Here is a 27262-nt window from a genome sequence, read left to right as displayed (position 1 = left end):
TTTTAAATAGTTTCTTAAAAAGGTTTCTTTAAAAAGCAACGTAAACCAAGCTCTGTGTGTGTGTGTGTGTCGGTGTGTGGGTTTGGGTTTGGTTTTTTTTGTGTTTTTTTTTTTTTTTTTGTCTTTTCTGTTTTTTAAAAGGAATGTTATCAGTCGTGGCTCCTCATGGGGGGGTGGGGGGTCCCTTCACCGGCCCCTGCGGTGGTGGGAGCCCCGCGGCACCCCCCGGGCACGACTTTTTTGGATGTAAACGGTGCAGAAGTGATTTCCTGGAACCCAATAAAAAAAGGGGCTGGGGTGACCGGTTAGCAACCACAAGGGAAAAGCCCCTGCCCCCGGCCCCACTGGCCAAGGGGGGGGACACGGGGGGGAGGACGGAGGGACTGGCGGCTGTAGGGGACGGTGGGGACGGCCCCAGGCTGGGCACCACGGGCAGCGCACTCCCACCCCACTGCCACAGTCGTCACCAAAATGTCTCTTTAGGGGGGAATCGGGGCTGGGGGGGGGATGAAACCAAAGAGGAGAAGCAGAAATCGCTGGGCAGCGCGCTCCTTCCTTCGTCGGCACGGCCTAAGGGAGAGAGAGAGACCCGTGAGCAGGACCGGGGCTGGGGATAGGGGTCGGGGGGCGACATAGGGGACACAGGGCTGAGGGCAGTGCTCCTCCTGTCCCTGCCGGCACCCACCTCGCCACCCTCAGAAGAGCCCGCAGTCCTTCAGGTTGTTTTTGATGATGACGTCGGTGACGGCATCAAAGACAAACTGCACGTTTTTGGTGTCGGTGGCGCAGGTGAAGTGCGTGTAGATCTCCTTGGTGTCCTTCCGCTTGTTCAGGTCCTCGAACTTGCTCTGGATGTAGCCGGCTGCCTCGTCGTACTTGTTGGCACCTGGAGAGGGCAAGGCGAGGCTGGGGATGCCCCACGGCACCACACAGCAGCGGCAGAGCCACCCTCACCCCCCTGGGCTAACCCCAAACCCACCCAGCCCCACAGCACCCCACACGCCACCAAACCCCACGCTTTGCTCCCCAGGGCCATGTGGCACAATGGCCATATCAGGACCACCCCATGCACTGCGGGGACACTCCTCCAGCCCTAAGGATTCACTACAGAGCCCCAAAGGCTTCTTGGGCAGGGACCACCGCTGCCCAGCCCACCGCCAGCCTCCCCTGGCAGGGGAAGCCCCACGCAGCTGCTGCTGCCGGCTCCGTACCGCTGTACTCGGGGAAGCAGATGGTCAGGGGGCTGTGCACGATCTTCTCCTCGAAGAGGTCCTTCTTGTTGAGGAAGAGGATGATGGACGTGTCCGTGAACCACTTGTTGTTGCAGATGCTGTCGAACAGCTTCATGCTCTCGTGCATCCGATTCTGGCAGGGGACAGCACCGTGTGAGGCAGGGGCAGGCACCGTGCCGCCAGCCTTCCATTTGGCCACCAGGCTGGGCTGGGACACTGGTGGCCACCAGAGCAGAGCACGGGGTCCGGCACTGCACAGGGGGCTCCTGGAGAGGGCACCCCAAACCTGGACCACCCCAAACCTGGATGTCCACCCCCCTTCAACTTACCATCTCCTCATCTTCTGCCAGCACCAGGTCGTAGGCGCTGAGGGCCACGCAGAAGATGATGGCCGTCACCCCCTCGAAGCAGTGGATCCACTTCTTGCGCTCTGAGCGCTGGCCGCCCACGTCGAACATCCTGCGGAGCAGGGGCAGCGTGGGCAGGCAGCACCCCCAGCCCCACCAGCACCCCCAGCCCTGCCTCAGTTTCCCCAGCAGACCCAGGAGAAGGTGTCCATCAAAGGGCAAACAGGGGCAGGATCAGGCCGCCCGTGCCTGGAGGTGTCACGGCCCTGTGCCCACCTCCAAAGATGACCCTGCAGACCCCGAGTGGGCGCTGCTGGGTTTGGGCTAGAGCTGGGGACGTAGCTATGGGAGGATGGACGGGATGAAGTGCACCAGGTGCCTCTCCCACTCTGGGCACCAGAGGATGCCCTGGCTCCACAGAGCAGAGCCTAGCAGCAGCGCTGCATCCTCCACTTACAGACCTTTGACTGCTCGGCTGCTGGAGGGGTTCCAGCCCTGCTATGCCCCAAACCCCCTGCCCAGGGGCCCTGAACCCATTCTGCCTGTCTCTGCTGGCTCCTCCAAGCCTTGGAGCGGTGTGGAACAGCCACCACACAGCCTCGGTTGAGGCAGGAGTTTCGGCAGATGTGCTCCCATCCCAATCCCAGAGCAACCCCAACATCACCACCACCAGAAGCTCAGCACCAGCCCCGCACACCAGCAGGGCTGGGGCACGCTGGCCCCAGCACCCAAGCAGGATTCAGCCAGGGGAAGAGGGCTCCTGTCTGCGGAAGGGCTGGGCGTACTTGAAATGGAGGTCCTTGAAGGTGAAGTGGGTCTCCACGATGCCGGTGGTCTTCACCCTGGTCCGCAGCACATCCTGCTGGGTGGGGATGTAGTCGGCCCGGGCTATCCTCTCCAGGTCATTCAGGTAGCTGGGGAAGGAGCAGAAGGGCGCTGTGTAAGCCGGGTGGTGGGGCAGGGGACATCCCGCGTACTGGGGGACATCCCAGGGGTGGCACCAGGCACCAACCGGGCTGGGCAACGCCGAGCCCCCAGCATGCAGACACCCCCCATCCATAGCCCAGAGACCCCTTACGGGCTGGGAACACGGGGACAGGGCCGTGCAGCCCCCCAGGGAGCCACCAGCCCTCCCGATGACGCAGCAGCAGGGACACGGGGGACGTAGGGAGACGAGGCCGCGGCACCGGGGCCCGCGCAGCCGTAACGCTTCCCCGGCTCGCGGCGGGGAGGGAAGGGGGGGGAACGGAAAGAGGAAAGTATTCATCGCCACGGCAACGGGCCACAGCGCCAGCGGAAACAATTTCTGGCGCTGTGCCATTTACAGTCACAAAAAAAAAAAAAAAAAAAAAAAAAAAAAAAAAAAAGCAAACACAAAGGGCTTCATCCCCCCCCGGAGGAAACGGGCACAGGCCTCGGCTCCCGGTAGGGACGTCCCCGCTCCTTGCCGGAGCGGCCGCCAGCTTTAATCGCTCCGGCTCAAGTTAATTGGGTTACGATAAGCAGGCTGCTTCCCCCGGGAGAATTAGGTGCCCCCCCGCCGTAATCTGGGGAGAGCCGCGCCGAGCTCGCAGGCACCACGGCCGCGGTGGTGGGCGCGGGGCCGGGGGGCGCCGGGGTGGGTGCGGGTGGTGCAGCGCGGGCGCAGCCGGAGCCAGGCCGCACCTCCCCGGCGCGCTCAAAAACAGCCGGAAACGCAGCCGGCCTCCGGCTGACACAAAAACAGGAAACCAGCACTGGGGAGGCAGGGCCGCGGCGGTGCTCGGTGCTCGGACCCAGCGCCCAGCCTGCGCCACCAGCTCCGCGCCCCACAGCTGCGGTGTCCACGGTCCCGCGGTGTCCCCGGCCCCGCATGGTGCAGCGCCCGTGGGCATCGCCCCCGGGGTGAAGGCCGAGGCCGCAGCTCGCTAGCGTGAGCTAAAGTAGTCTCTTCATTAACACTAGCCCGACACTCGTAGCACGCTGGGTGTGGCACGAACGCTGCTAGGACGATCTCTTTGGAAGACACACGTGCGTGAATTGCGGGTCTCAGCGTCCCCAGAGCTGTAGGGACAGCGGGGAGGCTCTGGGCTGGAGCCTCTGCCAGAGGGACCCAACGTGGCGAGTGCCTGCGACCGAGCACAGGGCTGCCACTGCTGTGTCTCCTCCGGCAGTCGGCTCTCCGGCATCGTTCCCGCTGGTGATCCCAGCGCAGAAGAGCGATCATGCTTTAGGCAGCTTAACTTATTTAATAAATCTCTTTAGGGATAAATTGAACCAGATGCAGTCAATTTACCTATCTAAGCACGAGTTTGCCAGCTAATACACTAGCATAATGCCGATTTTTTCCCACATTAACTCATTTGGAAAAAAAAAAAACAACCAAAAAAACAACCAACTGAAGAAGCTATCTTGTGCATCCCACTCAGAACAAGCATCCCCACATTTCTTTGGGGTTTTTCCCCCTGTGGTTACTCACTCCCTATGCAAACAGCCATGGGGGAGAAATGACCAGGAGGAACCCCTGGTCGCCGGATAGCAGAGACATCTCGCCAGGCTCTTCCCTTCCCGTTTAAACAACCATAGCAAGGAGGGGGGGGAAACAAAAACAAAACAAAAAAACAGAAAACCTCTACCCAGGAGGAAATTCAGCACTAACCATCTTCTTGCAAGGTGAACCAGAGCTGGGAGCAACACCCATGCGAAGAAAACCTGCACCCAGCACGGAGGGGGATGAGGGGCCCGAGCCCGGAAAGGAGGGTCCCGGCTGGGGAGCGGGGACACTGCAGGGACCTGATGTGAGTACGTGACGGGGGGCACAGCCCCAAACCTGCTCCTAAACCCCACCGAAAGAAGAGAGAAGGAAGAAGGGTACTCACTAGGCGGCGGAGTCGTTCAGCTGGTATTCACGGGAGCGGTTAAAGCAGGCCTGGACCCCGTGGTCAGCCCACAGCCTCCGGATCACGTTGGCAAGGTCCTCGGGCATGATGCCCTGCTCTTCCGCAGCGCAGGAGAGCGCAAAGAGCTGGCGAGCGTCGTCCTGCGGGAGAACAGGGATGGGCGTCAGCTCCACCACCCTCCACAAGCCCTGGGGACACCACCCCATGCTAAGGCTGCCCATCGTAGACACCCGCAGGAAAAAAAAAAACTCAGGATGGGCAAAAATCACCTCTCCCAACCCAGGAAGCCCGTGGCTTTCCCCTTTCCTCCTACTGTTTATGCTTTGGGTCCCCCCACCCTATCTTCAGGGCCAGGAGGTCACAGCCCAGGGGACAGCAGAGCTTGGGCAGGGCCACCCTGAGCCCAGGTTCAGCGCTGGCAGCTTCTGCTCCCCAAATGGGCTGGGACACACACAGGGGCACGCACCGCTCTGGAGGAATCCCCGAAGTCAATCTGCAGGTTCCCCATGGCCTTGATGATGGCCATGATGGACTGGATTGTGTTGCTGTAGACCACGGCTTTGTACTGCCGGCACTCCTCCTCCGAGTAGCCATCTTCGTGGATGATCCTGGGGGCAGGGGAACAGGGTCAGGCTCTGCCCCGAGCGTGGTGCCAGCATCCGGGGGCTTCCCACAGCCTCTTCAAGCCTGGGAAGCTGCTCCAGCTCCGGCACCACCTCAGACACCGAGGACACGCTCAGCGCTGCAGTACCCCAGCAGCCAGCACCACCAGCTCGGAGCCTTTCCTCGTGCTGGGGACAGCCCGGTGGCACCCACGGTGCCCCACCAGGGATGGGGACGTCCCCAGCAGCCCCGCTCCTCCCCGTCAGGTATTGGCTTTCACGGTGGCACTCGGCACAGCCACAGGCACCCGAGCTCACCGCCTCCTCTAACCACACGCTGATGAAATATTCAAAGGAGAGCGCGCTGGGTTACTGCCCCCGCTGGCACTAGCCTGGTGGCAGGGGCGCTGGGGACATTTGGGACAGCCATAACCAGTCTTTGGGGTGCTGGGAGGGATGGGGCAGGCCTGCGGACTACTCACTTCATCTGTTTGACGATGGTGCTCTTCCCAGACTCGCCGGCACCTGCGGAGGAAGGGGACAGACAAACGGACGAGCTGTGAGCTGCAGCCTGAAGCCAGGGATCCCCCTGCCACCGCGGATACCCCACCACACGCTGGGACCCCGGTGGCACTACAACAACAGGAGAGCAAGGCTGGGGGGACAGAACCCAGCACAGGGCCGTTCTGTGACACCCAGGGTCATCGGCATGGCTGGGAAAAACCCAGGCAGGTTTGGCATCGGCCGGGGATGTGTCACCCTCGGTGGCAGCTCCGCCACCACCCCGAGAAGAGGGGACGTGCAGCTCGCACCAGGCTGTCCCTCCCCGGGCCGGGAGGGCGGAAGGAGTGAAGTCATCCTGGCTGCTGAAAGGGGAAGCTGAAAGGGGAAGCTCGAAGGGACGCTGCCCATCCCTTGTCCCTTCTCTGGGCTGGGACAACAGCCCGGAGCAATCCCCCTGTGCGGGGGCTTCGAGCAGCACCCCTGGGGGATGCCGACGGCAGAGTCGGGTGGGATGCAAGCCCTAGGGTCCTCCGGTGTGAGGTCCCAGCAGCACGGCAGCTGGGAAAGCCTCTTCCAGCCCTCCATGGGGATCCCCCAGCCCGGGCCACGCTTCAGACCTGGCCCCAGCCCCCTGCCACACGGGCTGCTCGCACCCCGGGCACTGCTGGAAGGTCCCGGTGGCCACAGAGCCGCCCTTAAAGAGGGCCCCAAGCAGCCAACGGCAGGGCTGCTCCGCCGCTGGCCACAGAGGGGGAAGAGAGATTACAGAGGAGCTCAAAAAGTGGAGATTATGCTAAAATTAACCTGCAAAAGCACAGCTCGTGGTTGCGGCTGAGATGCAGCAGCAGGGAGCAAGGCGGCTGGCGGGGCACAGGCAGACGTCACCTTCTGCACGGGTGACAGCCGAGTGCCCTCGTGGGGAGCACCGTGGCCCCACGCAGCCCAGGTACAACGAGGCCACACAGGGGTTATAAGCTCACCACGGCACCAGGAGCCCGCTGCCTGCTTCAGCTGCTCTGCTCTTGCAAAAAAGCGGCGGCACCGCACTTGTGGCTGCTGCGAGCCTTTTCTTGGCTCTTGCCCCAGGTGTCCCCTATCGCACCTCCCACGCTGCCGCTGCTCTCTCCCATCCAAGTCCATGAAGCCACCGTCCTTCTTAACCCCAACTGCTGTCCCCAAAGCCGAGTGCCAGCAGCGAGGGTCACACCCTGGAGCCTTCCAGGCAGAGCATCCCTCTATCCCCAGCCCGTGCCGCAGGGCCACGAGGCAGCAGCACCCCGCACCCAAGGCAGGACCCAGCACGCATCTGCGGCATCTTTCTTTGGTTACGGGGCTCCGCGGATGACACGTGTTTCTCATTTGGCCCAAAATACACAATTTGGCTGGAACCTCGCAGGCTTGACCCGACGGAAATAAAACTGTACTTGGTTTGGAGAGGCGGATCGGGTTTCTTTCTTTCTTTCCACCCAGAGCTTCCCCCCCGTCTCCGAAGGCCGTCTCCTTTGGAAAAGGATCCCCGCAGCCAGCCACGCCGCGCGGAAAATCCCTGCTCAGACGGGCTGGCTGCAGGGCCACAGCACAGAGCAGGTCCCCACGCAGGGACAGTGCCAGCCCCAGGGGACCCCAGGCCATGCAAGCACCCCACACACGGAGAAGGGTCCTGGGAGCAACATTAGTGCCAGCCCCATGCGGGGACACCGTGACAGCAGGAGCTGGCGCAGGGCATCAAGCATCGTCCCCATGCACCCCAAGCGCCCCCAAATCCCACTCTTGCAGCCCGTAGAGGTGTCCCTGTGGCGGGGGCTGCACAGCCAGCCCGCTCCCTGCCTGCACATCGCTGCTCTCCTCTCCCCACAGCCTCCAGGGCCCCACAGCTGCTCCCCAGACGTGACCCTCGCCCGCAGCAGGGCCCGCGGCAGGAGGAGCGCAGGGAGGGACGGAGCCCGGCCTCCAGCGCACGCGTGCGGAGCCGGTTTTCAAGCGGAGCGTTGAGTCACGTTAGCTGCGGGGAAGGCATTTTTCCCTTTCGTAATCCGTATTTAGCAGGAGCACTTTAGTACCTCATTAACTCTGACAGCCTAATCCCAGCCCGAGCAATGCCTGCAGAGGTGGAGGTGCCAGCGCGGGGTGGGATGGGGCCTCCAGACCTGGGCACCGCTCGGCACGGGCAGAGCCCTCGGGCTGGACACCGGGACCACCGCAATGAGCCTCCCCCTCCAATTTCCCTTCCAAATCACCTCCTTTCCCTAATGAACCAGTAATTGCCTGAGGAACTACACTCGGTGTGACCAGGTGCTGCCACCAGTGCACAGCCAGCAGCTGGGACAGGGACACCACGCAGCAGTCTCACGATGCCAGGCGGGTGCAGGGAGCCAAACCACCCCCTCACAACCCCACACGGACAGCACAAGGGCTCAGGGCACCCCTGGAAGCTGCTGCCGAGCAGCCCAGCCTCGGGGCCGGGCTGGGAGCTCTCCCCTGACCACGGTACCCGAGGAAGGTACCGGCCACCAGCCGTGACACAACCACAGGACAGGGGGCCAGGCAAGCGCACGCGCTTCCAGAGAGGGGCATCATCCCCACGGTGAGGAAGGACGCTCCTGCCCGGCCCGAACAGCCCACCCGGTGCCCCCACACCACCCCGTGCACTCCAGAGGGTCCCCAGCCTGCGCACTGCCCACAGCCCCCGGGGACAGAGGCGCGATGCTGCCACCCGTGCCCTTTTTACGGCCGGGCCTGGCCCGGATCACAGCCGCTGGGACACGACCACGCTCATTCCCAGACTGTCCTACAAAAATAGGAGGAGAGCGCGTGCTCCTGGGCTGCTTTTCCCCGTTGAAAATAATCTTTTGAAATTTTAAAGGTAAGCAAGCAGATGGCCAGCTCCAAAATGCAGCGTCCCAGCTGAGAAGAAACTTGTTCGGCTGCGGATCCGGCTTCCTTTCAGAGAGCCCCAGAGTTTGGAGACCCCAGCATCACTGGGAGCTGGGCTGGAAAACATCCCCAGCCGTGGACAGCCACCAGGATGCACCCCTCGGGCAGGTGAGAGACTGGTCTCTCGGACTGGCCATTGAATGGGATTTTCAAAGCTCTGCATTAAAAGCGTAGTCACCTAAGAAAAAGACTTAAAAAAAAAAAAAAAAAAAAAGACTTAAAAAAAAAAAAAAAATGATTCCCCTCGACATTTTCCTTGCTATCTAAAATAGATGGAAAATTGCTTTAAAAATAATTGCATGTAAGAAAAAAAAAAAAAAGCCACAGCAACGCCGAGTGTTTTTCCAAGCGGCCATCTGACTGCTGCACAGAGCTGGCCGCTCTCCAGGAGGGCCCTGCCAGCCCCAGGGGAGCCGGGTGGGTGCTGCCACCCGGGGGTCCCCACGAACCCCCCCACAGGTGCTGCGAGGGGAGAGGGGACAGCACCGTGCCAGGGCTGCCTGCACGGAGCTCGGAGCAGAGGGCGGAGGGGACAGCAGCCCCTGTGCCCCCATCACACCCCAGCGTGTCCCCTCCAGCCCACCCCAGGAGGCCAAGCACTGGAGCTTGGCTTTGAAGGTGTTGAATTGGGGCTGAAAAGGGGTGCAGGACACCTGGGGGGCACCTGGGACACGCAGCACGGGCCGGACCGCAGCTGCATCCAGCCACGCCATCCGCTTCCAGGCAGCCGATGGAGACGCGACTCAGCCTGTGGCTTTCTGGCAAAAAGTGCTGAAAGCACACCAAAAAAAAAAAAATCCTCTGCGGGAAGGATGTTCGGAGCAAGCAGGGGAGGAGTGTCTGGGCCAGGAACGGCTTTTCTGAACACCCCCCTGCCACCGACAAGGGACGCTGACGTTTACAATCCGGACAGAACTATTCCTGTGCCTTTTTTTCCAGGAACCAAGAAACTTTCCTTCTTGCTTTCTGCCACTGAAATCCCAGAACAGCGACTCTCTCCCACCATCCCCCTGGCACCTTCACGCCCTCGCTCCTGGGGCTGCGGTGACACCGGGTCCTTTGTGCCCCTGTGGGGACTCAGGGCAGAGAGCTGACCATGTCCAGGGCAGGACAGGGCAAGCGGTGCCCACCCCTGGGTGCTGCACAGGGAGGCTTCTGTAACCTGCAGCAGGTTTGCACGCCCGGGTCACCAACACATCTGCAGACGTGGGCAAGCACCAAGGCCGAGGCTGGGTGCCTGGGCGCACCCAGCACCCACGGGGGGCCCCCCAACCTGCCCCCACCCCACAGCCGGCTGCCCCCAGGTCGCAGAGTGGCACAGGTTGGAGCAGAGGGCACTGCCCCGGGGTGCTCGCAGCCCCACCGGGCCCAGCTGCCTCCCCCTGCCCGCACACACCGCGAGGAGAGCGGCGCAGGGCGGGGAGGAAGGAAAAGCAGCGAGGCAGGAGCAGGCGCTGCAGGGCCGGCCGCCCGCAGGCACGCGAGCCAGCGGCAGCCCCGTGAGCGCCGGGGAAACGCCGCCGCCGAAAGTCACAGCTGGTCCCTCCCTTCCTCTATTTTTGTGCGAGCAGAAGAAGTCGCTGAGCCCGGGTGCCACAGACACCTCCCCAGCAAGGCCCGGCTGGGGAGTGAACCCAGGGCCTGGTGCCGCCGGCACCCAGCCCGGGACAGAGCCACCGTCACCCCGAGGGATGGCATCACCTCGGCAGCACCCCGAAGCCACACGCAGCTCCCCCGTCAGCTCGACACAGGCCTCCGGGTGCGAGCTGGCACTACGGAGCACACAGCTCCCCGCGGGGAGGGCTCCATGAAGGGTTTGGGTTTGCCAGCGGTGCCTGCGGGGGCTTCCCACAAAACCCAAGCAAGAGGCACGGATCACCTCCGTGCTCCGGCCTGAGAGCTGGCAGCCAAGAAATCCCTCTTCCTTCTTAATCCTAAGCAGGCAGAAAACGGTTTTGGGACTGCTCACTCGGGGTACCGCTTGTCCACCACCAGCGACACGTCGGAACGGGCGGCAGGAGCACCAAGGACCATGCACGTCTTCCCCACTGAACCCCAAACTGAACCCCACTGAGTTTGAGGGGTGGGTTGAGGCAGGGGGGGTTCTCCCTCTGAACTGGATTTCTCCTGCTGTCTGCAAGCCCTGCCCTCAGCAACAGGCCCCGAGACGCACCCGGGTCTGTTCACCAAACTAACACAAAAACAGGCGGAAAATGAAAAAAAAAAAAAAGCCATCAGGGAGGAAGGGGCCGGTGGCCCCGCACGCCCAGCACCGCTTTTGGCAGCGGCGAGGATCCGGCAACACCAAGGGTTTCACTTCTGCCTCGCGCTGGGCAGAAGGAGCCAGGAACATCTCCCCGTGCTGGGGGGAGGCAGCACGAAGCCCGCCCGCGGCAGTGGAGGAGCCGCCAGGCGGCAACTGAGGGGCTTTGATTTGTGGGCGCAGCGCCGGGAGCCCCGCCAGCACGCACAGAAGCCGCGGCGTCTGCTGGCGGCGGCAGGCAGCTCCCGTCTCCCTGCCCAGCCGGGGGGGCTCCCAGCTCCTCCTGTGCAGCACCCGGGACCCCCGCAGCAGCAGGTGCCACCCCGGGGCATCCACCGGTGCATTTTCCGGGCGCACGGTTCAGAAATGGTCAATAGCAGCGGAGGGCTCCGGCACTGTTTGTGCTTGAACAGCTGCTAGGCGGAGGAAAATAATAATAATAATAATAATAATAATAATAATAATAATAATAATAATAATAATAATAATAATAATAATAATGAGTGTTTTCACTCTGTTTTTGGCTTTGGAAACCCACTGAGATCAGAGAATCGGACTGGCCCATAACTGCCCTCCTCCTCGGCTCCTCCTCAGGGCCAGCCCCGGGGAGCGCTGCGGGTGCCCCGTGCGCCCTCGGCTGCCCCTCAGTCCCCTGGCCAGAGAGCAGTGAGCGCCACTCCCGCATCTCCCATCCCAAACCAGGGGCACGCTGCCACCGAGCACCCTGCTGCCCCCCGGGGTGCCCGAGCACCACCTGGGAGGAGGTAACGGGGGGCCAGGACGGGCACACCGCCGCGACGCGACGGAGGCACCACGTGTCCGCCCTGCAACACCCGCGGGGTTTCGCTCCGCCAGCGCCTTCCCCTCCCCGGAAACGAGCGGGGCTGGGGCTGCCCGTGCCTCCTGCCGGGTCGCACAGCGCGAGGGCAGCCCCCGGCCCCGAGCTCCCACCCCAAAATCCCCAGAGCCATCCCTATGCAGCAGCGAGGGACGGCTCCGGGGATGGGGTGCGCATGGGGCCGAGAAGGCGGCGATGAAGCCTCACAGCCAGCGGTACCTCCGGACATCTCGGGGCAGGCGGCGGCTGCACAAATAAGCGGCTGCCTGATTTCACCATGACTTCCTGCTGCTCTCGGCTTCCTCTCTCCAAGAGGGCGACGAGAAGACGGGCGGCTGCTGGCGAGAGGCAGCCATGGGGAGGTTCTCCTCTCCTCCCGTGCCCCCGGGGCTGGAGGGGGGTCCAGGGGTGGCAGCCCCAAAAAAGAGCGAACGCCGTGCGAGCGAGGCAGGGAGAGGGCCCCGCACAGCATCCCCTGTGTCCCGGTCCCGTTAGGGGAGCGGCACCGCGGGGTGGCCCCAAGGGGGATCGGGGAGAGGAAAGGGGTGCGTGGGGGGGTCCCTGCGCCCCGCACCGAGCCGGGGGGGTTTGGGGGTGCCCGGGATGGGCGGAGCTGGGGTGGGGGCAGCACGGCGAGGGGGTAGGAGAGGGGGGCAGCGCCCCTTTTGCGAGGTGGGGTCCCAGGAGATGGGGGGGGTGGAAGCGCAGGGCGGCTGCGGGGCGGCCCCCAAAAGAGGGCAGGGGGTGGGGAGCCACGGGAAGGGCGGGGGCACGGCCGGGGGATGCCCGGGGCTGGAGGGGGGGGGGGGAGGAGGAAAGCACCGGGGAGGGGGGCGATACCGGGGCTGGAGGGGGGGTCCGGCTGGGGGTGGGGGGGTACCCTAAGAGTACCGGGATGGGGTCGGGGATGGGGATGGGGATGAGGGGGTGATGCCAGCGGGGGCGGCGCACGGGGGGGAGGTTGGAGGGTGGGGGGGGGGGGATGGGGATGCCCGTCGGGGGGCGCCGCTCACCCAGCAGCAGCAGCTTGACCTCCCGCGCCGCCTTCTCGCCGTCCTCCCGCAGGTTGCGGTCGATCATGCGGGAGCGCTCGGCGGCCGCCTTGTCCTCGGCGCTGACGGTGCAGCCCATGGCGGCGGCGCCTCCGCTCCGCGCTCCGCCGGCTCTGCCCTGCCCTGCGCGGCGCGGCGCGGGCGGGGCTCGGGGGGGCGGGGCCTGGAGGGGAAAGGGGCGGGGCTTGGAGGGAAGGGGCGGGGCTTAGAGGGGGAGTGGGCGTGGTCGGTTTTAAGGGCGTGGTTATAAGGAGGGGGCGGGGAAATGGGGAAAAGGGGCGGGGCAATGGGCGCGGGAAAAGGGGGGGTGCGAGGGTGCGGAGTGGGGCTGGGGGTGCGTGGGGTGGGGTGGGGGCTATGGGGCCATGGGGCCATGGGGCCATGGGGCTGTAGGGTGCGGGGCTGTGGGCACCCAGCCCAGACGTGCCCGTGGCCATCACCGTGCCCCAGCCCAAACGTGCCCAGGGTGGTCGGACACCCGTGGGTTGCCCCCCGGCGTGCCCCATCCCAGGCTTTATGGGGCCACCACGCACCCAAGGAAGGAGATGTATGGGGCCCGCGCAGTGCAGAGGGGTTTGGGGTGATGCTGTGCCCTGGGATGTGTGTCGGGGTGCGGTGTGCTCCAGCATGGTCGTGTGTTGCACCGCACTTCATGTGTGCACAAGCGGAGGTGCGCGGTGCTCTGGTGTGCCCCAGGAGCGTGTAAAGGGCCCTGGTGTGCCCCAGGACGTTGCTCGTTGTTCTGTAGTGTGACCCAGCACAGCTGTGCAGGGGGCCACGAAGTGTCCATGATAGATCTGTGCAGGCCTCAGGACATGGGGGTGTCACGGGGTGCCCCTAAGCAGGTGTGCAAGGGGCCACGGTGTGCCCTAGAGCAGAGGTGCACGTAGCAGTGGTGTTCCCCGGGACAGCGATGCACGGGGCCATGAGGTGCCCCAGGACAAACCGCGCAGGGCTGTGGGGTGCACAGGACAGAGGTGTGTGGGGAAATCACTTGCCCAGGAGAGACGTGCAGCGGGCCACCATGCTCCTGAGGACAGGCCACGTATGGCTCAGGACAGAGGTGCACAGGATCACCGTCACGTGGGCATTTTGTGCCTAGGACAGATGTGACTTGAGGCACAGTTTGCCCCAGGACACTGTGCATCGATCCATGATCTGCACCTGGACAGGTGTGCAATGCACCATGGTGTGCCTGGGACACCCGTGCACGGGGACATGGCATTCCCCAGTACGGATGTGCGCCGTGCCACGTGGTGCCCCAGAACAGATACGCACGGGGCATGGTGTGTCCTTGGTGGATGCACAGGGGGCATGGTGTGACCTGGGGCCTCCTGCCCTAGCCCCAGCTCGGCTCTTGCCATGTCCCATGGGTGCTCTGCGTGGGGCTGTCCCTGTTTAGGAACTCTTCCCCAGGCCCTGCAGACACTACTGAGGACTGTGTATCCTGTGGTGTCCCTGCAGCTCCCTCGGGAGATGCGATGTGGGGCCAGCCTGCACCCCAATGGGGGTGTGGGGGGCGTGTGGGGTGGGAGGCAGAGCCTGGGCACTGCATTTTGGGCCACCTGGGGCTGGGGTACTTTGGGCACAGCTATCTGGGGACAGCCCTGGGGCTGGCAGTGCGTGTCCCTGTGTCCCAGGGCAGCCTTCAGAGTGGACCCGGTGGCACTGGGTGGCAACACAGAGCTTGGGGACCTGCCATGGGGCTCAGCACCTGGGGACCTGTGTGTCACACTGCCGGATGGCTGGGGACAGGAGGTCACGCTCCAAACGTGCCACTACCAGTGCCCCCAGCTTGCGGGGAGCACTGGTGCCAGGCTGAGCTCTCCCCACGGGGACCCTCATTTCCCAGAGCTGAGGACCCACAAAATCAGCCCCCCGTTGTCGCTGGGGGGAGGACATGTCCCCAAACACATCGTGCAGGGATCTGCCCCCTCCCCGGCCACCCTGTGGCACCCCCGTGCCTCCCAGCTGCAGCCACCGCTGAGGTTGTTTGGTGCCAGCGATCCGGATTTGCTTCCAGCTGTCACCGAGGGCTTTCCTCGGGGATTGTTCGGGGAAAACAGCCCCACGCGTGGGAGCCCCCACGCTGCGCCAGCCCCACGGGCTGCCAGGACCCGCGCCTCCCGCGGGATGGGGCAGCCACGGGGCAGCCGCGGGGAGGGGACCGGAGCTCCACCGCAGGGCTGAGGGGTCCCCGCGGCGTCCCGAGGGCAGCCGGGGGGCTCCCACGCCGTGCCCCGGCCCCACGCCCCGCGTGGGCAGGGCGGCAGCGCCCCACGGCGCCCGCGGGGCTGCGCGCAGGAGCCCGGCCGCGGCCGTCGGCGGGGGCGCAGCGCCGCCGTGCGCCCGGGGAGCCCGGCGCTGTCCCTGCGTCCCCGCTGTCCCCGTGTCCCCACGGCCCCCCCCGTCCCCGTGTGTCCCCCCGTGCGCGCCCCCGCAGCCAGCAGCCCCCCCCATCCTGCCCAGACAGCCCGGCACGCCTCACGCCTTCTTTTACTCTTTATTGTTACTCGCACGGGTTTCCTCGGTCGCCCTCCTCCAGCACAGAGCCAACCCCCGCTTATAATTTAAAAGCGCCGCCCCCGGGCAGCCCGGAGAGGTGGGCAGGGGTAGGGGTGCTGGGGCTGGTGCCCTGCCAGCCAACCCCGACCCCCTCCACGGCCCCGGAGCTACCGAGAGCCACGCAACGCGTTAAAAAAGATCTACTCTTATATACAGTATTTATAAAAAGCGTCCCAGCCTCCACCACCCCCGTAAAAAAATACGTCTCTTATTTACTTGGCGAGCATCCCCCCCCCCCCAGCCTACCTCTCTGCCCGCCCCCGCTGCCCACCGTCGTGGAGGGAGCCGTCCCCCGCACCTCGGCACGGCTGGGCGATCCCAATGGCACGGACAGACGGACAGACGGACGGACAGACGGACAGGCCGGTGGCAGGAGAAGGGTGCAGGCTGGGCGGTGCCCATCACCCTGGCATCAGGGGATGCGTGCAGGACAGCAGCTCCAAAGCTTCCCCCCCACCCACCCACCCACCCACCCAGCCGTCCCCAAGCCACGCTGCCCCGCGCACCCCAGCCAGCACCCCGGGGTGCTCGGGGTGCCTGCGCTGCCCCAGGGAGCAGCAGAATGGCCCCAGCGTGGCCGCTACCGGTGGCCAAGCCACAGCACCGACGGAAACCAGCAGCAGCCACCCCCGCTGTGTGTGTGTCACCTTCCCACAGGGACAGGGACAGCCCCTGGGTACCTGGGCTGACAGCAGCCAGCCGGCCCCCGGCGAGCTCAGGAGCGTGCCGGGGGCTATGGGGTGCGAAGGGGAGCTGGCTCGGAGGGGACGGGGACAGCAGGGGACAGGGCGGGTGGCTGGGGCACTGCCCAGGGCTGGCCACCAGCCCCGCAGACGCTGCCCTCGGGGCTCTGGTGCCAGCGGAGGACAAGAGGATGTCCCCGAGCCAGGCTGGCCCCCGAGCCCCCCGTCCCCTGGTGAGGTAGGGAAGCGCTGATCTCCCCGATTCACAGATGGGGAAACTGAGGCGCAGAGCAGGGAGGTGCGGGCACGGGCTGGGGTCCCCTAAGCTGGCCGTGTCTCGTGCCCCCCTCCCACCAGCCAAGGGCAAGGGCGGGAGGCGAAGGTGGGGGCCCCGGGGGGGGTCCTGGCAGGGTTGGGGTTGGGGTCAGGGTGGGCAGCCAGGGTGGCTAGTGGCTGCCGCCACTCCTGCCCCCCCCCGTGGCCCAGTCGATGATGATGAAGCTCAGGCTCATGATCATGAAGAGCACCCCGAGGAGAGCGAAGCAGGCGGCCTGCGAGGGGACAGAGCAGAGGATGGGGGCTGCCCACCGCCACCCGCCGCCCCAGGCAGAGCCAGGAGGGGGTCCAGGGGGCCCCCACCCCAGTGAAGACTCAGGAGACCTCACCCACGTCTCCTCCGTCCTCATGCCCCCGGTGTCACCCTGCAGGGGACGGCAGCGTGGCACATCCCTGAGGCGCAAGGGCTGGCCCCCGTCCCCGTGCTCGTCCTCCCCCACCAGCACCCAGGGGTGGGGGCCCAGGGCTTACCAGGATTTTGGGGGTGGAGCGCAGGGGCTCCTTGTCCTTGGGCATGATGCGGATGTAAAAGATGGCCGGGAAGATGAAGATGAGGCAGGGGGCAGAGGTGGCACCTGCGGCAGACGGTGACGGAGCAGGCAGGGTGAGCCCTGCAGCCCCCGCCGGGTCCTGCCCTGCCCTGGGGAGCAGCCCAGGGGGACAGGGATGGAGATGGGGGCTGCTGGCGGGGGACATGTGGCAGGGCCGGGTGCCAGCGCTGCTGCTCACCGATCATGCCAAAAATGCCAAGGATGGAGGGGGCAAAAATGACCAGGAGGTTGATGAAGGTCAGCAGGACCACGGCGATGGCGACGTGGCGGATCCAGCTGAAGTTCTTGCCATGGAACAGCATCTGCTGGATGGCCCGGCGCACCTGGGGATGGGCACAGGGAGGGGAGGTCACGCTCCATCCGTGGAGCCAGGGGTCACCCCGTCCCGTCCCATATGCTCCCTTCCCATATGCACCCACCCCATACACTCCCAAACCATACGCTGCCATCCCATCCCACCCACCCCATCCCATTCTTTCTACTCCCACCCCATCCCATTCCATCCCATTCTGTCCCCTCCCATCCTGTCCCATCCCATCAATCCATCCCATCCCCATCCATCCCATCAATCATCCCATCCCCTCCCATCAATCCATCCCATGCCCATCCCATCCCATCCCATCTATCCATCCCATCCCATCAATCCATCCCATGCCCATCCCATCCCGTCCCATCCCATCAATCCATCCTATCCCTATCCTATCCCCTCCCATCAATCCATCCCATCCAATCCCATCCCATCCGCTCCCCTCCCATCCCATTCCCATCCCATCCCCTCCCCTCCTATCTTGTCCCATCCCCTTCCATCCCATCAATCCATCCCCTCCCATCTTGTCCCATCCCATCCCCTCCCATCCCCTCCCCACCATCCCACTGCTGCCCAGCCCTGTCCCCACACCCCCCCTGTTCCCTGTTCCCTGTCCCCCTTCCCCAGCCTCAGTTTCTCCTCTCAGCGCTTGGATCTGAGGCCGAAGGTTGGCCGTGGGGGCAGCCTGGTGTCCCCAAAGGGCCCCTCACCGGGAAGAGGACAATGGGGACGGTGAGCGTGACGGCCGTCAGCACGGCCACCCGCACGCAGAGGATCAGCACGTCGAAGGGATCCACCCTGCTGTAGGTGTGCAGCAGCTCCGACTCCACGCGCCCTGGGGGCACCGCGGACGCGGGGTCAGCACCGGCACCCCCGGGACGTCCCCCGTGGTGCCACCATCCCCGGGCTGCCCTGGGGCTCACCGTAAAACGTGAGGTAGCCAAAGAGGGCGGCCAGGAAGTACATGAGGTACATGACGGCGATGGAGATGTTGGAGATGCACTGCATCTTCTTCTTGGAGGGGCTGCGGGAGATGGGTGTCAGCGCCAACCCCACCCCATGGGGGGCAGCGGGCACCCCCTGGGCACCCCCCCCGCCCCGCCTGCACTCACTCCTTCAGCTCCGTGTAGATGGGCAGCACCTCGGGGTGGCACACGAAGGCGAAGGCCATGATGGGGATGGTGTAGGCCGTCTGCGAGGGGGGTGGGTGGCTGAGCGCAGGGCACGGGCAGCTCGCCCCGGGGCCGGGACCCCCCCCCGCCGCAGCCCCCAAAACCCTACCTGGGAGTTGAGGGTGAAGAAGCTGGGGGTGCAGGCGCCCAGCTCGGGGGGCTGCGGGCCCAGGGAGTCGTCCCAGTGCCCCCCGCTGCTGGCTGCCGTGGAGTTGAGGCCGCCCGTGCCGTTCCCCACTTGGTCGGGGAGAGGGCAGGGGATCTGGAACTTCTTGTAGATGACCTGGGAGGGTTGGGGGAGAAGCAAAGGGGGTGTGGGGGGGGGGCACCATGTCAGCCGCCCGGGTTTGGGTGAACGAAACCAGGTGAAAAAGGGGGCGGTGGGGATCGGTGCCGTGCTCACCGAGATGAGGAAGAAAACCATGCAGCTGAGGGAGAAGCCGCTGGCGTAGCCGAGGTAGCCTGGGGGGGACAGGGGAGCAGCGGTGGGCACAGGGCTGCCCCCAGCCCCCTGTGCCCCCCCCAAACCCCCCATACCCCACTTACCCAGCTGCTTCATGAGGGCCAGGGGCAGGATGACGGTGACGGAGACCAGGATCACCAGGTAGTTCCCGTTCAGGTACCAGTCCCTGGAAGCAGAGGCTGCTCACAGCCCCGCTCAGCTGGGGAACAAGCCTCACCTGATGCGGGGTGGGGGGGGCGGACATGAGCTTCGGGGGGGCTGTCTGCCTTCTGGGGGGGGGCCCTGAGCTGGCAGCACCTGGGCTGACATCCCTGGACCTTTGAACTGGTGTCCCCAGGGATGTTGGCATCCCTCGAGGCCATGGGGACTTCGGTGCTGGCGTCCCTGGGGACACTTGAGATGGCATCTCCAGGATCACTGAGACCTCTGCGTCAGCACAGGGACCCCAAAGTCGGGTTCTCTGGACCCCATGGCTGGCGTCCCCAGGGATGCTGGTGTCCACAAGGATGCCGGTGTCCTCGGGGATGCTGGTGTCCCTGGGGAGACCTCTGTGCTCACGTGGAGACCGCCGGGGTTCCCCGGGTCTCCTTGGGGACCCTCGAGCCGGCATCCCCCGGGAGGAGGAACAGGTGGGCTGATCCCCCTTGGGGGGCGAGGAGCGGGGATTGGAAGTTCACCCCAGTCTAATCCCACCCAGGGGCTTATTCAGCGCTGACAGCGATCAAAAATAGCAGTGGCTTAACGCCACTAAATCCCGCCAGGGGCTGCACAGCTGGAGAGGAATCCAGGGCGCCTGCCGGGCGGGGACGCAGGGGGGGGGACGGGACGTGGCTGGAGGGGTCGGGGACACTCACGCGGTCTTCTCCTCCAGGTTGAGGAAGGTCTGGATGACGAGGGGCACCTCGGACTTGACGATGTACAGGTAGCTGGACATGGCTGCGGGGCAGAGCGAGGACAGCGTGGCGGGGGCCGCCCGGTGTCCCCCGTCCCCGTGTCCCCACCCCAAAAAGACCCCCCCCCAGCTCCTCACCCCCGATGTTCTGCAGCGTTATGGCGATGGCTGCGGCCAGCTTGCCCGGCGTGCCAAAAGCTCGGTAGCCCAACTGCTCGTAGGCACGGATGCCTGTGAGGGGAGAGGGGACGCAGTGAGGGTTGAGGGGGGGGATCCAGGCACAGCCCCGCCGGCTGCTGGGGTCCCGGCGCTCACCCACGATGCCCGAGGACTTCAGCAGGAGGTGGATGGAGTAGCTGGAGAGCAGGGCCACGGCCGTCAGGAGGAAGCTGCGGGGGGGACAGCATGGTCACAAGCCAGCCCCTCGGTCCCCCGCTGGCCACCGTGTCTCTGGTGACACCAATCCTCGCATCCCTCAAATCCGGGACCCCCCCCGGGTGCCCGGCACCACTCACAGGAACAGGACGATGCCGGTGTTGGCCATGGCGTACGCCAGCCCCAGGATGCCGCTGCCCATGATGGCGTTGCTCAGGTTGAAGACGGACATCCCAAACGACGTCTTGCCTTCGAACTGCGCGCAGGGGGCACAAGGGGAGGGGGGGACGGTCACACGGGATGGATGCTGCCAAAGGGGGGGGCTTTGGGGAGGTGTGTGGGGGGGTGGCCCCGTGCCGCCACTCACGTCGGTGAAGTGCGTCTGCTTCTTCTCAGCGCCGTGGGGCAGGAACTCCTCCATCTCCGCGCTGCGCTGGTTCTCGTCAAACCTGGGCGCCGGAGGGAGGAGCGGGGGAAGCGGGAGGCCAAGCGGAGATGGGGACGCCACGGCCCCCCCCAGCAGCGCCAGGGCACGGGGGCCGGGGCTGGGGCAGCTCCCCCCCGCCCCTGAGCCCTCTGCGCACCCCAAGCGCTCTGAGCCCCATGAAAGACCCAAGCCCCCAACGTGCGCTGAGCCCCTCCAGCCCCCTACCAGCACCGAGCGTCCTGAGCCCCCCCCAAAACCCACAAGCAACCCCAAGAACCCCAAAAGCCCCAAGTCCCCAGAGCCCCGAGTCCCCTCGAGCTCTCTGCATGCTCCGTGCGCCAAGCCCCCCAAATCTCCCGGAGCCCCCAGGACCCCCAGAGCCCCCAGCCCCACGCAGGGCCAGGCCGTGGGCACAGACAGAGGTGCCCAGACCCACCCAAGGAAGCCGCCTGTCCCCAGAGCCCTACCTGTCACCCGCCAGCGAGGGGAGGGCAGTGGTGCTGAGCGCGGCCGCGTGCTTCCCGTTGGGCACCAGCTCCACCATCTCTGCCTGCACCGGCAGCTCCGGGGCCTCCATGGTGGGCGGCACGGATGCAGCTCCTCGAGGCTGGGCGAGACGCGGGGTCCGGCTCTGGGTGGGAGCTGCAGGGCCTGGTGACGGGGTCCCCACGGGGGCCAGGTCAGCAGGGACGGGCGCCCCGGCGCATCCCCGCGGTGACTGGGACCTCCCGGCTCAGGTGGCCCAGCCTCCCCAGCGGGGCTTGGCGCCCAGCCTCAGTTTCCCCTCCCAGCACTGGTGGGTCAGGGGAGGCGGCGTGGGACGGGGCAGGGAGCTCGGGGACCCCCCGCTGCCACCACAGGGGGGCTCAGGGGCACGTCAGGGCTGGCAAGCGGAGCAGGAAAGCGCGGGGCTGTGAGACGAGTCCTTGGCAGGGGATGGCGGCCGGGCTGCCGAGCGGGGACGCCTTGGCAAGCGGCACAAAGCCGCCTCTGTGCGAGCCCAGCCCTCCCCGCCCCGCTGGGAAACGGCACAGGGCCGCTTTCTGGGGCAGGCTGGCAGTCGGGGCACGGCCCCGCTGCCCCACACCGTCCCCTGCTGCCACCACCGCCACCCCCTGCTGTCCCCACCACCCAAGGGTCTCCATGCTGGAGCCCCACCGAGACAGGAGGTGTCACCGGCCCCGGAGGATGCGGCACGGTCCCAGCCCCGGGAGGATGCTGCTGCTCCATCAGCGGGGCTGTGGGTCCCCAAGGGGCCGCGGGGGCTGCAGCCGTCCCTGTGGTCCTGAGCCAGCACTTGGGGTCCCACAGTGGCCCTGGGGACCAGGTGGCTCTCCCTGTGGCTCTGCCCACTGCTGAGACCCCGGGATGGGGGGACACAGGGATAGCAGCCCCGCTGGCTGCACTGGGGAAGGTCTCCAGCACCCCCGAGCCCCCACGGCTCTCTCCCTGTTCCCACTGCCAGGGGGACGAGGAGCCCCAGCAGGGTCACCCCGGGCCACGCGCTGGCTCACAGGCAGCCCTCAGGGGGTCAGCGAGGCTAAGCCATGGGGTGGGGGCACGCATCCGCCCTCCTCCCCCCCACCCCTTTTACAGCACCTGCCCACGTGGAGAAACTGAGGCACAGCGGGGGCCACATCCTCCCGCCCCAACCCGGCAAGGCCGAGCCACGCGGGGGAAGCGAGCGAACCGCAGGCGGCCGCTGGGCGATGATTTATCCCCTCCACTGGGCCTCAGCTTGGGCTGCATCCAGGCACGGACGGGGCTGCCAGCACGTCCCAGCGCTGCCGTTAGCTCCGCGCCTTCCCACCGCCACGGACACGTCCCTCGCCCGGCCCCCACCGGGCATCGCCGGTGCCCCGGTGCCAGGCCGTGAGGTCCCCGAGCCCCCCTTGCGCTCTCCCCTCCGCAGCCCCCTCCTCCTGCGGGGCCACGGCAGCAGCCCGGGGAACGTCGGCCTCCCCCAGCACCTCCCGGCACGGCCAGGCGACGGCCGGGCTCGTTTCTTATGCGGTGAGCGTCGCGCCCGGCTTCCTCCCGCCGGCGGAGCTGGCACGGCCCCGGCAGCGCTCGCTGCCACCTCGGCGGCCAGACCGGCCTTTGGTCCCTGCCCGGTGGCACCGGGGGAAGGGGCGAGGGACCGGTGACGCTTCGGTCGTGCCCCTCACGGGTGCTGTTTGCTTTGCGATAAGGTTCTGCAGAACAGCAAATAAACAGCGCAACGGATGTCCCCGGGGTGGCCCCCAGGTCGGGGACTCGCGCAGCGGTGGGCGCCCCGGCGGCACGGCGCCCTGTCTGGGGACCGGTGGCAGGGGTAGGAGCGAGCAGACCCCACAGGGCTGCCACCCACGGTGCCACCAAACCCCCCGTGCTCGGCTGTCGTTTGCCCAGGGTCCATTCCCGGTGTCACCGAGCTCGAGGACACCGCGCTGACGCTGCCAGCCAGCCCGCTCACGTCCCAGCGCCACGTGCCAGGCTCCAGGCACAGGGGTGCCCCGAGCCACCAAAGCCCTGTGCGGATGCAGGCGCTGCCCCAAGCAGGGATGCGGTGCCCGGACCCCATCCCGGCTAATCCTCCCCAGCTGGGGCGGGGGCCGCGGCACCGTGGCGGCTGTAATCCGGCTTTAGCACCGAGCCCGACGCAGCTGCCGGCCTGCACGCGGGCAGCCAGGCGTTGCGCCTCACGGGCTGGGGGCTACACAGCCCTCCTTGCGCCCACCGGCCCCAAAAGCATCGCAGCACAGCTCCTGGCTCGGGGAGGTGGCAGCAGGAGGGTGATGGCACGGCCACCAGCCCCGCTGGGGTCCCCAGGCGTTGCCGCCGGGCCTCCCTCCCACAGCCCGGCACAAGGCAGACCTGTGTTTTTCCCCTGACCTGCCTTCCTAAATTTAGCACCCAGCCCTGCTTTTAGCTGTGTGCTGCGCTCCCACCTCCCGACTACGCACGTACGGCCTCGCCCAGGGCCGCGGGCTGGCGCCGGGACAGCAGGGTGAGCTGAGACCCTCCCCAGACAGCCCTGCTGGGGACCCTCGCCAGAGAGGCAGAATGTCACCACAGGCAGCTGGGGACAGGGTGCACAAATGCCACATCCCCCGGCAGCCCCAGGTCCCTTCTCCAAGCTAGCAAAGCCCCCGTGTCTGTGCCAGGTGACAGGCTCGCTGCTGTCACCAGCCCCAGCGCCATCCCGCAGCGGTGGATGTGCCAGGGTTGGGGACACCGCGAGCAGGGGGTGGCAAAGCCAAACGTTGCCACGCATCACCCAGCCTCTGGCAGGCAACGGGGAAACTGAGGCACAGCACGGGGGCACAGCGCAAGGATGCCAAGCCCATGACGGGGCTGGTGTCACCTGGACAGGACGGTGCTGTCGCAGGGATTAAATGGGTGGAAAGCACCTGAAAACACTATTTTAGCTTTTCTCGCACGCCCTGCTCCTGGGAAGCGAGATGTCTCTGAGGAGCTCGCTCCCTAAAGCACACCTGCCTTCGCGGGACGCTGCCAGGAGCTCAGCACCCCAACTGTGGGCTGTGATTTTGGGGGGGACCCAGCTGGCCCCAGCCTTGCGTCAGCAGCCCCGTGGCGGTGGGGGATGCGGGGGTGGCCAGGACCCACGCGGCGAGAAGGCCGGGGGCAGGGGCCTCTGTTTTCTCAGCCAGAGGAACCCGTGGGATCCCAGTCCTCCCCCCAGCACCCCCATGCCAAGGAAAACAGCCTCTGCCGGGGCCCGTTTGTTTGCCGTGGCCGCGGCCCCAGCGTGCGAGTGCAGCTGCAGCCCGGCCAGGCGCTGCGGGGACCTTTGCACCTCGGCCAGGCTCCCCGCGGGGGCAGCACCCCGATGCCCCCCCACACCCCCTGGAGCTGCCCACGAATCCCTGGCGGACCCCAGCCGCTCGTGTCCGGGTAGGGGGCTACAGGCAGCGCTGCAAGGAGCGCCGCGCTGTGCCCACGGTGACAGCCCGGGGTTACGGCACGCCGCCGGACCCGCCGATGCAACCGCTCTGCTTGGGCCTGATCCAGATGCCAGTGGAAAATTCCCGTCTCCTCCCCCTGCCCAGGCGCAGCACCCAGGGACCCCCCCCCGGCCCCCTGAGCCAGGGCTGTCCTGCGGCCCTGCGGCGGACACGGCGCTAGCGGCATCCAGCACCGCGCGGTGCCTCGGTTTCCCCCGGCTGGTTTCTCCCCGGCTGGCGCAAGACGCTCGGGGAACGCCGTGAGCCTCCCGTCTGGCTGTGCTTGCCCTAAAAATACCCGGCCCTGGCGGCACGGCACGCACGGCCCCGCCGCCCGGGAGCCCCTGTAACGCCCTGACACCCGATCCCGCTACGGCCCTTTCCAGCTGTAACAAGCATACGCGGCTGCCACCGCCGATTAAAAATTAAAGTGGAAAAAACGGGGAGCTCGGGGGTGGCTGTTATCGGCAGAGCCAGCGGCAAGACTCGCGGGGTGGCCACGCGGCCCCCCCCCCCCGGCAGCGTGGTGCCACCGAGGGCGGTGAGCGTGAGGCTCCAGCTCCGGCAAGGCAGCCTCTGCCTTTTTATGAGCATTCGTAGGATTTTTTTTTTTTTTTAATACGTTGTGGGAGGGTTTCAGCAGCTGGAGAGGGAAGAGGAAAAGGCAACGGCAAAGCAAACAGCCCCTGCGCTCCGGCTCTGCCACCTGCAAGCTGCCGCGGCGTGGGGTGGCGTGGGGCGGCGTGGGGCGGCGTGGGGTGGCGTGGGGCGGCGTGGGGCGGCGTGGGGAGCTGCTCCTGCCAGCAGCTCGGGGCAGGACTGAGTGGGCTCCCCCCTCCTCCAGCAGAACAGCTGGCGGTGGGAGCGGGGCTCCGAGGAAGTTTGGAAGTTTGGGGAGGAGAAGGTGAGCGGGCGCCGGGGCTGCGTGCGCCGGAGCTGGGGCGCAGGGAGGCGGCAGGGGGGGCACGGGGAGGGAAGGGGGCGAATTGGGGGAGAGCCTCCGCAGCCTCCCACCCCGGCAAAGGCTGGGAGAAAGCAGCAAAGGGGAGAGCGTGGGGCCGCGGGTCCCGCGGGTCCTACCTGCCCGTCCCCTCAGTGCCGCCTCGCTGCCAGCCCAGCCAACGGCGCCGGGTGCGCGCCGAGCCGCCGGCAGATTACCGAGCCTCCTCCGGCCCTAATCCCGACGGAGCGGGGATTAAACGGGAGCCCAGGCCCGCCCCCCGTGCCACGGCTCCCAATCTCTCTGCGCAGCCGGGGCAGCGTCAGTGCGAACCGCTGGGGAGGCCGGTGGCGAGGGGGAGGCGCACGCACAGCCGGCCCCGCTGGCCCCACCGCCACCGGGCACGGCCACCCGCGGCCCCCCCAGCGCCCAGCGCCGACGGCCGGGGCTGGCTCAGCCTCCCCGACCCCACCCCAAGGTCCGAGGGCAGCGAGTGGCTGGGCAGTGGGTGCTGTCCCGAGGGGCAGGAGGGCACGATTTTAGCCCTCTGCCCCTCCGCAGGGCAGCCGCTGCCTCCGCCGTGGGGGTAAAAGGGGCAGGGCAGGACCCTTCAAGCTTCCCACCACGCGCTGAAGCTGCTTTTTACGCTCAAAGTGTTGGGGTTTGCTGCCCAAAAGAGCCCCAAATGGGATTTTTATTTATTTTTTTTTCTCCGAGGAGCGTTCCGTGTGCTGCAGGGATGCCCAGGGAGCCTGGTTGTCAGCCTGCCGCTGTCCCTAGCACACTGGGGGGCCTGAGTGCCGCGTGAGGCATGCTGAGCCCCACTGGTTCCCATGGGGTTTTTCTTAGGGGAAAAATCTTCTGGATCCATGCTGTGGTGACAGGGGACTCCTTGAATGCTCCTCCCCTCGCAAAACAGCCCTGTGTTGTTGTACCCAGTGGGCTGGCTACTTTGGGGGGCTTCTCCTTAAACTCCTTGTGGTTTGCAGCCGTAGCAAGGCACCTTGCTACCCCCCCAAAAACAACACCTCCCCAGCCCCACACGCCTCTAGGACCCTGCATTTATGTTACAGATACACACGATGTGCATAAACCCTGATGGAGCAGATCAGGCGGGCTCCTCCAGCTGGCAGTCTGGCCGTGGGGAGTAGAACGTGCCCGGCCCCAGCGCAGCGGGCAGCAGCAGCAGCACCCACTTGCCTGGGAGCACTGGGGCAGCTGCTAAATACCACACCAACAGCCACGGCTGGTTCTGCCCCCTGCTCCCGCGCCTGTTACCACCGCTCCCGTTCGGCCGGAGACATCCATTAACTAATTTCTAATAACAGCATCATGCGTAAGTGCTGAACCAGCGCTGGCCGGCGTGCCGGGGCGAGGCGGCCAGGTTCGGCGTCGGGGGGGTCAGGGCACCCAGAGCCGTGCTCCATCCGCTTAACCCTCCCCACCCCGGCGAGGGCGGGCACCCGCCAGCCACGTGGCACCGCGCTCCCCGGGGACGGGTGGCAGCGCACAGCCTCGTACGGGGCTCGTAAACGGCAGCCACCAGCAGCCGCCCAGAGCGCAAACACAGCCCCAGCAGCCAGCACCCGCAGGCTGTGCTCAGCGGCAGGACAGGGACAAGGACAAGGATGGGGATGGGGACAGGTCTCGCTCCTCTGCAGCCCAGTGACTTAGAAACGCCGCTGGTGGTTCTTGGTCCCCAAATCCTCCGTCTCCTTTTGCTGCGAACTGAAGGAGTGCCCCACTGTGCCATCCCCTCCCTTGTCTCCCGACACACAGTGTGCTTCTCCCCCTCCCCTCCTTTTCAGCCGGGCAGATGAACACAAACCGTGCGCGCAAACACAGCCAGAGCTTTGCAGAATATCACAGCAGGGAGGAGGAAGAAGAGGGAGAAAAGCCACCAAGCCCCAGGACTGGAGCACACCCCAAGGCTCCCCGCACCCAGCTCCCCTC

At 66.1% G+C, this 27262-nt stretch overlaps 2 protein-coding genes across 2 annotated transcripts; both read right to left on the bottom strand.

The window, feature by feature from the left end:
• Nucleotides 1-12789, bottom strand: GNAI2 (G protein subunit alpha i2). Its single transcript, XM_084292767.1, has 9 exons — nucleotides 12613-12789; nucleotides 5543-5585; nucleotides 4925-5066; nucleotides 4438-4598; nucleotides 2365-2493; nucleotides 1562-1691; nucleotides 1212-1365; nucleotides 686-886; nucleotides 1-570 (listed from the first exon to the last, which is right to left on the bottom strand). The coding sequence occupies exons 1-8, from the start codon at nucleotides 12728-12730 to the stop codon at nucleotides 696-698; spliced, it is 1068 nt and encodes a 355-aa protein (XP_084148893.1). The 5' UTR covers nucleotides 12731-12789; the 3' UTR covers nucleotides 1-570; nucleotides 686-695.
• A 2909-nt stretch (nucleotides 12790-15698) lies between these two features.
• Nucleotides 15699-25680, bottom strand: SLC38A3 (solute carrier family 38 member 3). The gene is made up of 16 exons (XM_084293042.1): nucleotides 25450-25680; nucleotides 20890-21073; nucleotides 20363-20444; nucleotides 20136-20251; nucleotides 19936-20009; nucleotides 19759-19851; nucleotides 19583-19664; nucleotides 18812-18894; nucleotides 18669-18727; nucleotides 18375-18548; nucleotides 18206-18285; nucleotides 18017-18117; nucleotides 17804-17928; nucleotides 16965-17109; nucleotides 16707-16810; nucleotides 15699-16450 (listed from the first exon to the last, which is right to left on the bottom strand). The coding sequence occupies exons 2-16, from the start codon at nucleotides 20997-20999 to the stop codon at nucleotides 16346-16348; spliced, it is 1533 nt and encodes a 510-aa protein (XP_084149168.1). The 5' UTR covers nucleotides 21000-21073; nucleotides 25450-25680; the 3' UTR covers nucleotides 15699-16345.
• Between the last annotated feature and the right edge of the window lie 1582 nt (nucleotides 25681-27262).

Source organism: Netta rufina (genome assembly GCF_964035555.1).
Source record: "Netta rufina genome assembly, chromosome: 10".
NCBI lineage: Eukaryota > Metazoa > Chordata > Aves > Anseriformes > Anatidae > Netta > Netta rufina.
Note: the sequence above shows the minus strand (reverse complement) of the source record. Positions and strands in the feature narration are given on the sequence as shown.

Coding starts and splice junctions, on each gene's coding strand:
- GNAI2 (XM_084292767.1), bottom strand. CDS start 12,730: ATGGGCTGCACCGTCAGCGCCGAGGACAAGGCGGCCGCCGAGCGCTCC. Junction 4,599..4,924: donor TCGGGGATTCCTCCAGAGCG/GTGCGTGCCCCT, acceptor GTTCTCCCGCAG/GACGACGCTCGCCAGCTCTT. Junction 1,692..2,364: donor TTCAAGGACCTCCATTTCAA/GTACGCCCAGCC, acceptor CCTGCTCCGCAG/GATGTTCGACGTGGGCGGCC.
- SLC38A3 (XM_084293042.1), bottom strand. CDS start 20,999: ATGGAGGCCCCGGAGCTGCCGGTGCAGGCAGAGATGGTGGAGCTGGTG. Junction 20,010..20,135: donor ACCGGCATCGTCCTGTTCCT/GTGAGTGGTGCC, acceptor TCCCCCCCGCAG/CTTCCTCCTGACGGCCGTGG. Junction 18,728..18,811: donor GGCCCTCATGAAGCAGCTGG/GTAAGTGGGGTA, acceptor TGTCCCCCCCAG/GCTACCTCGGCTACGCCAGC.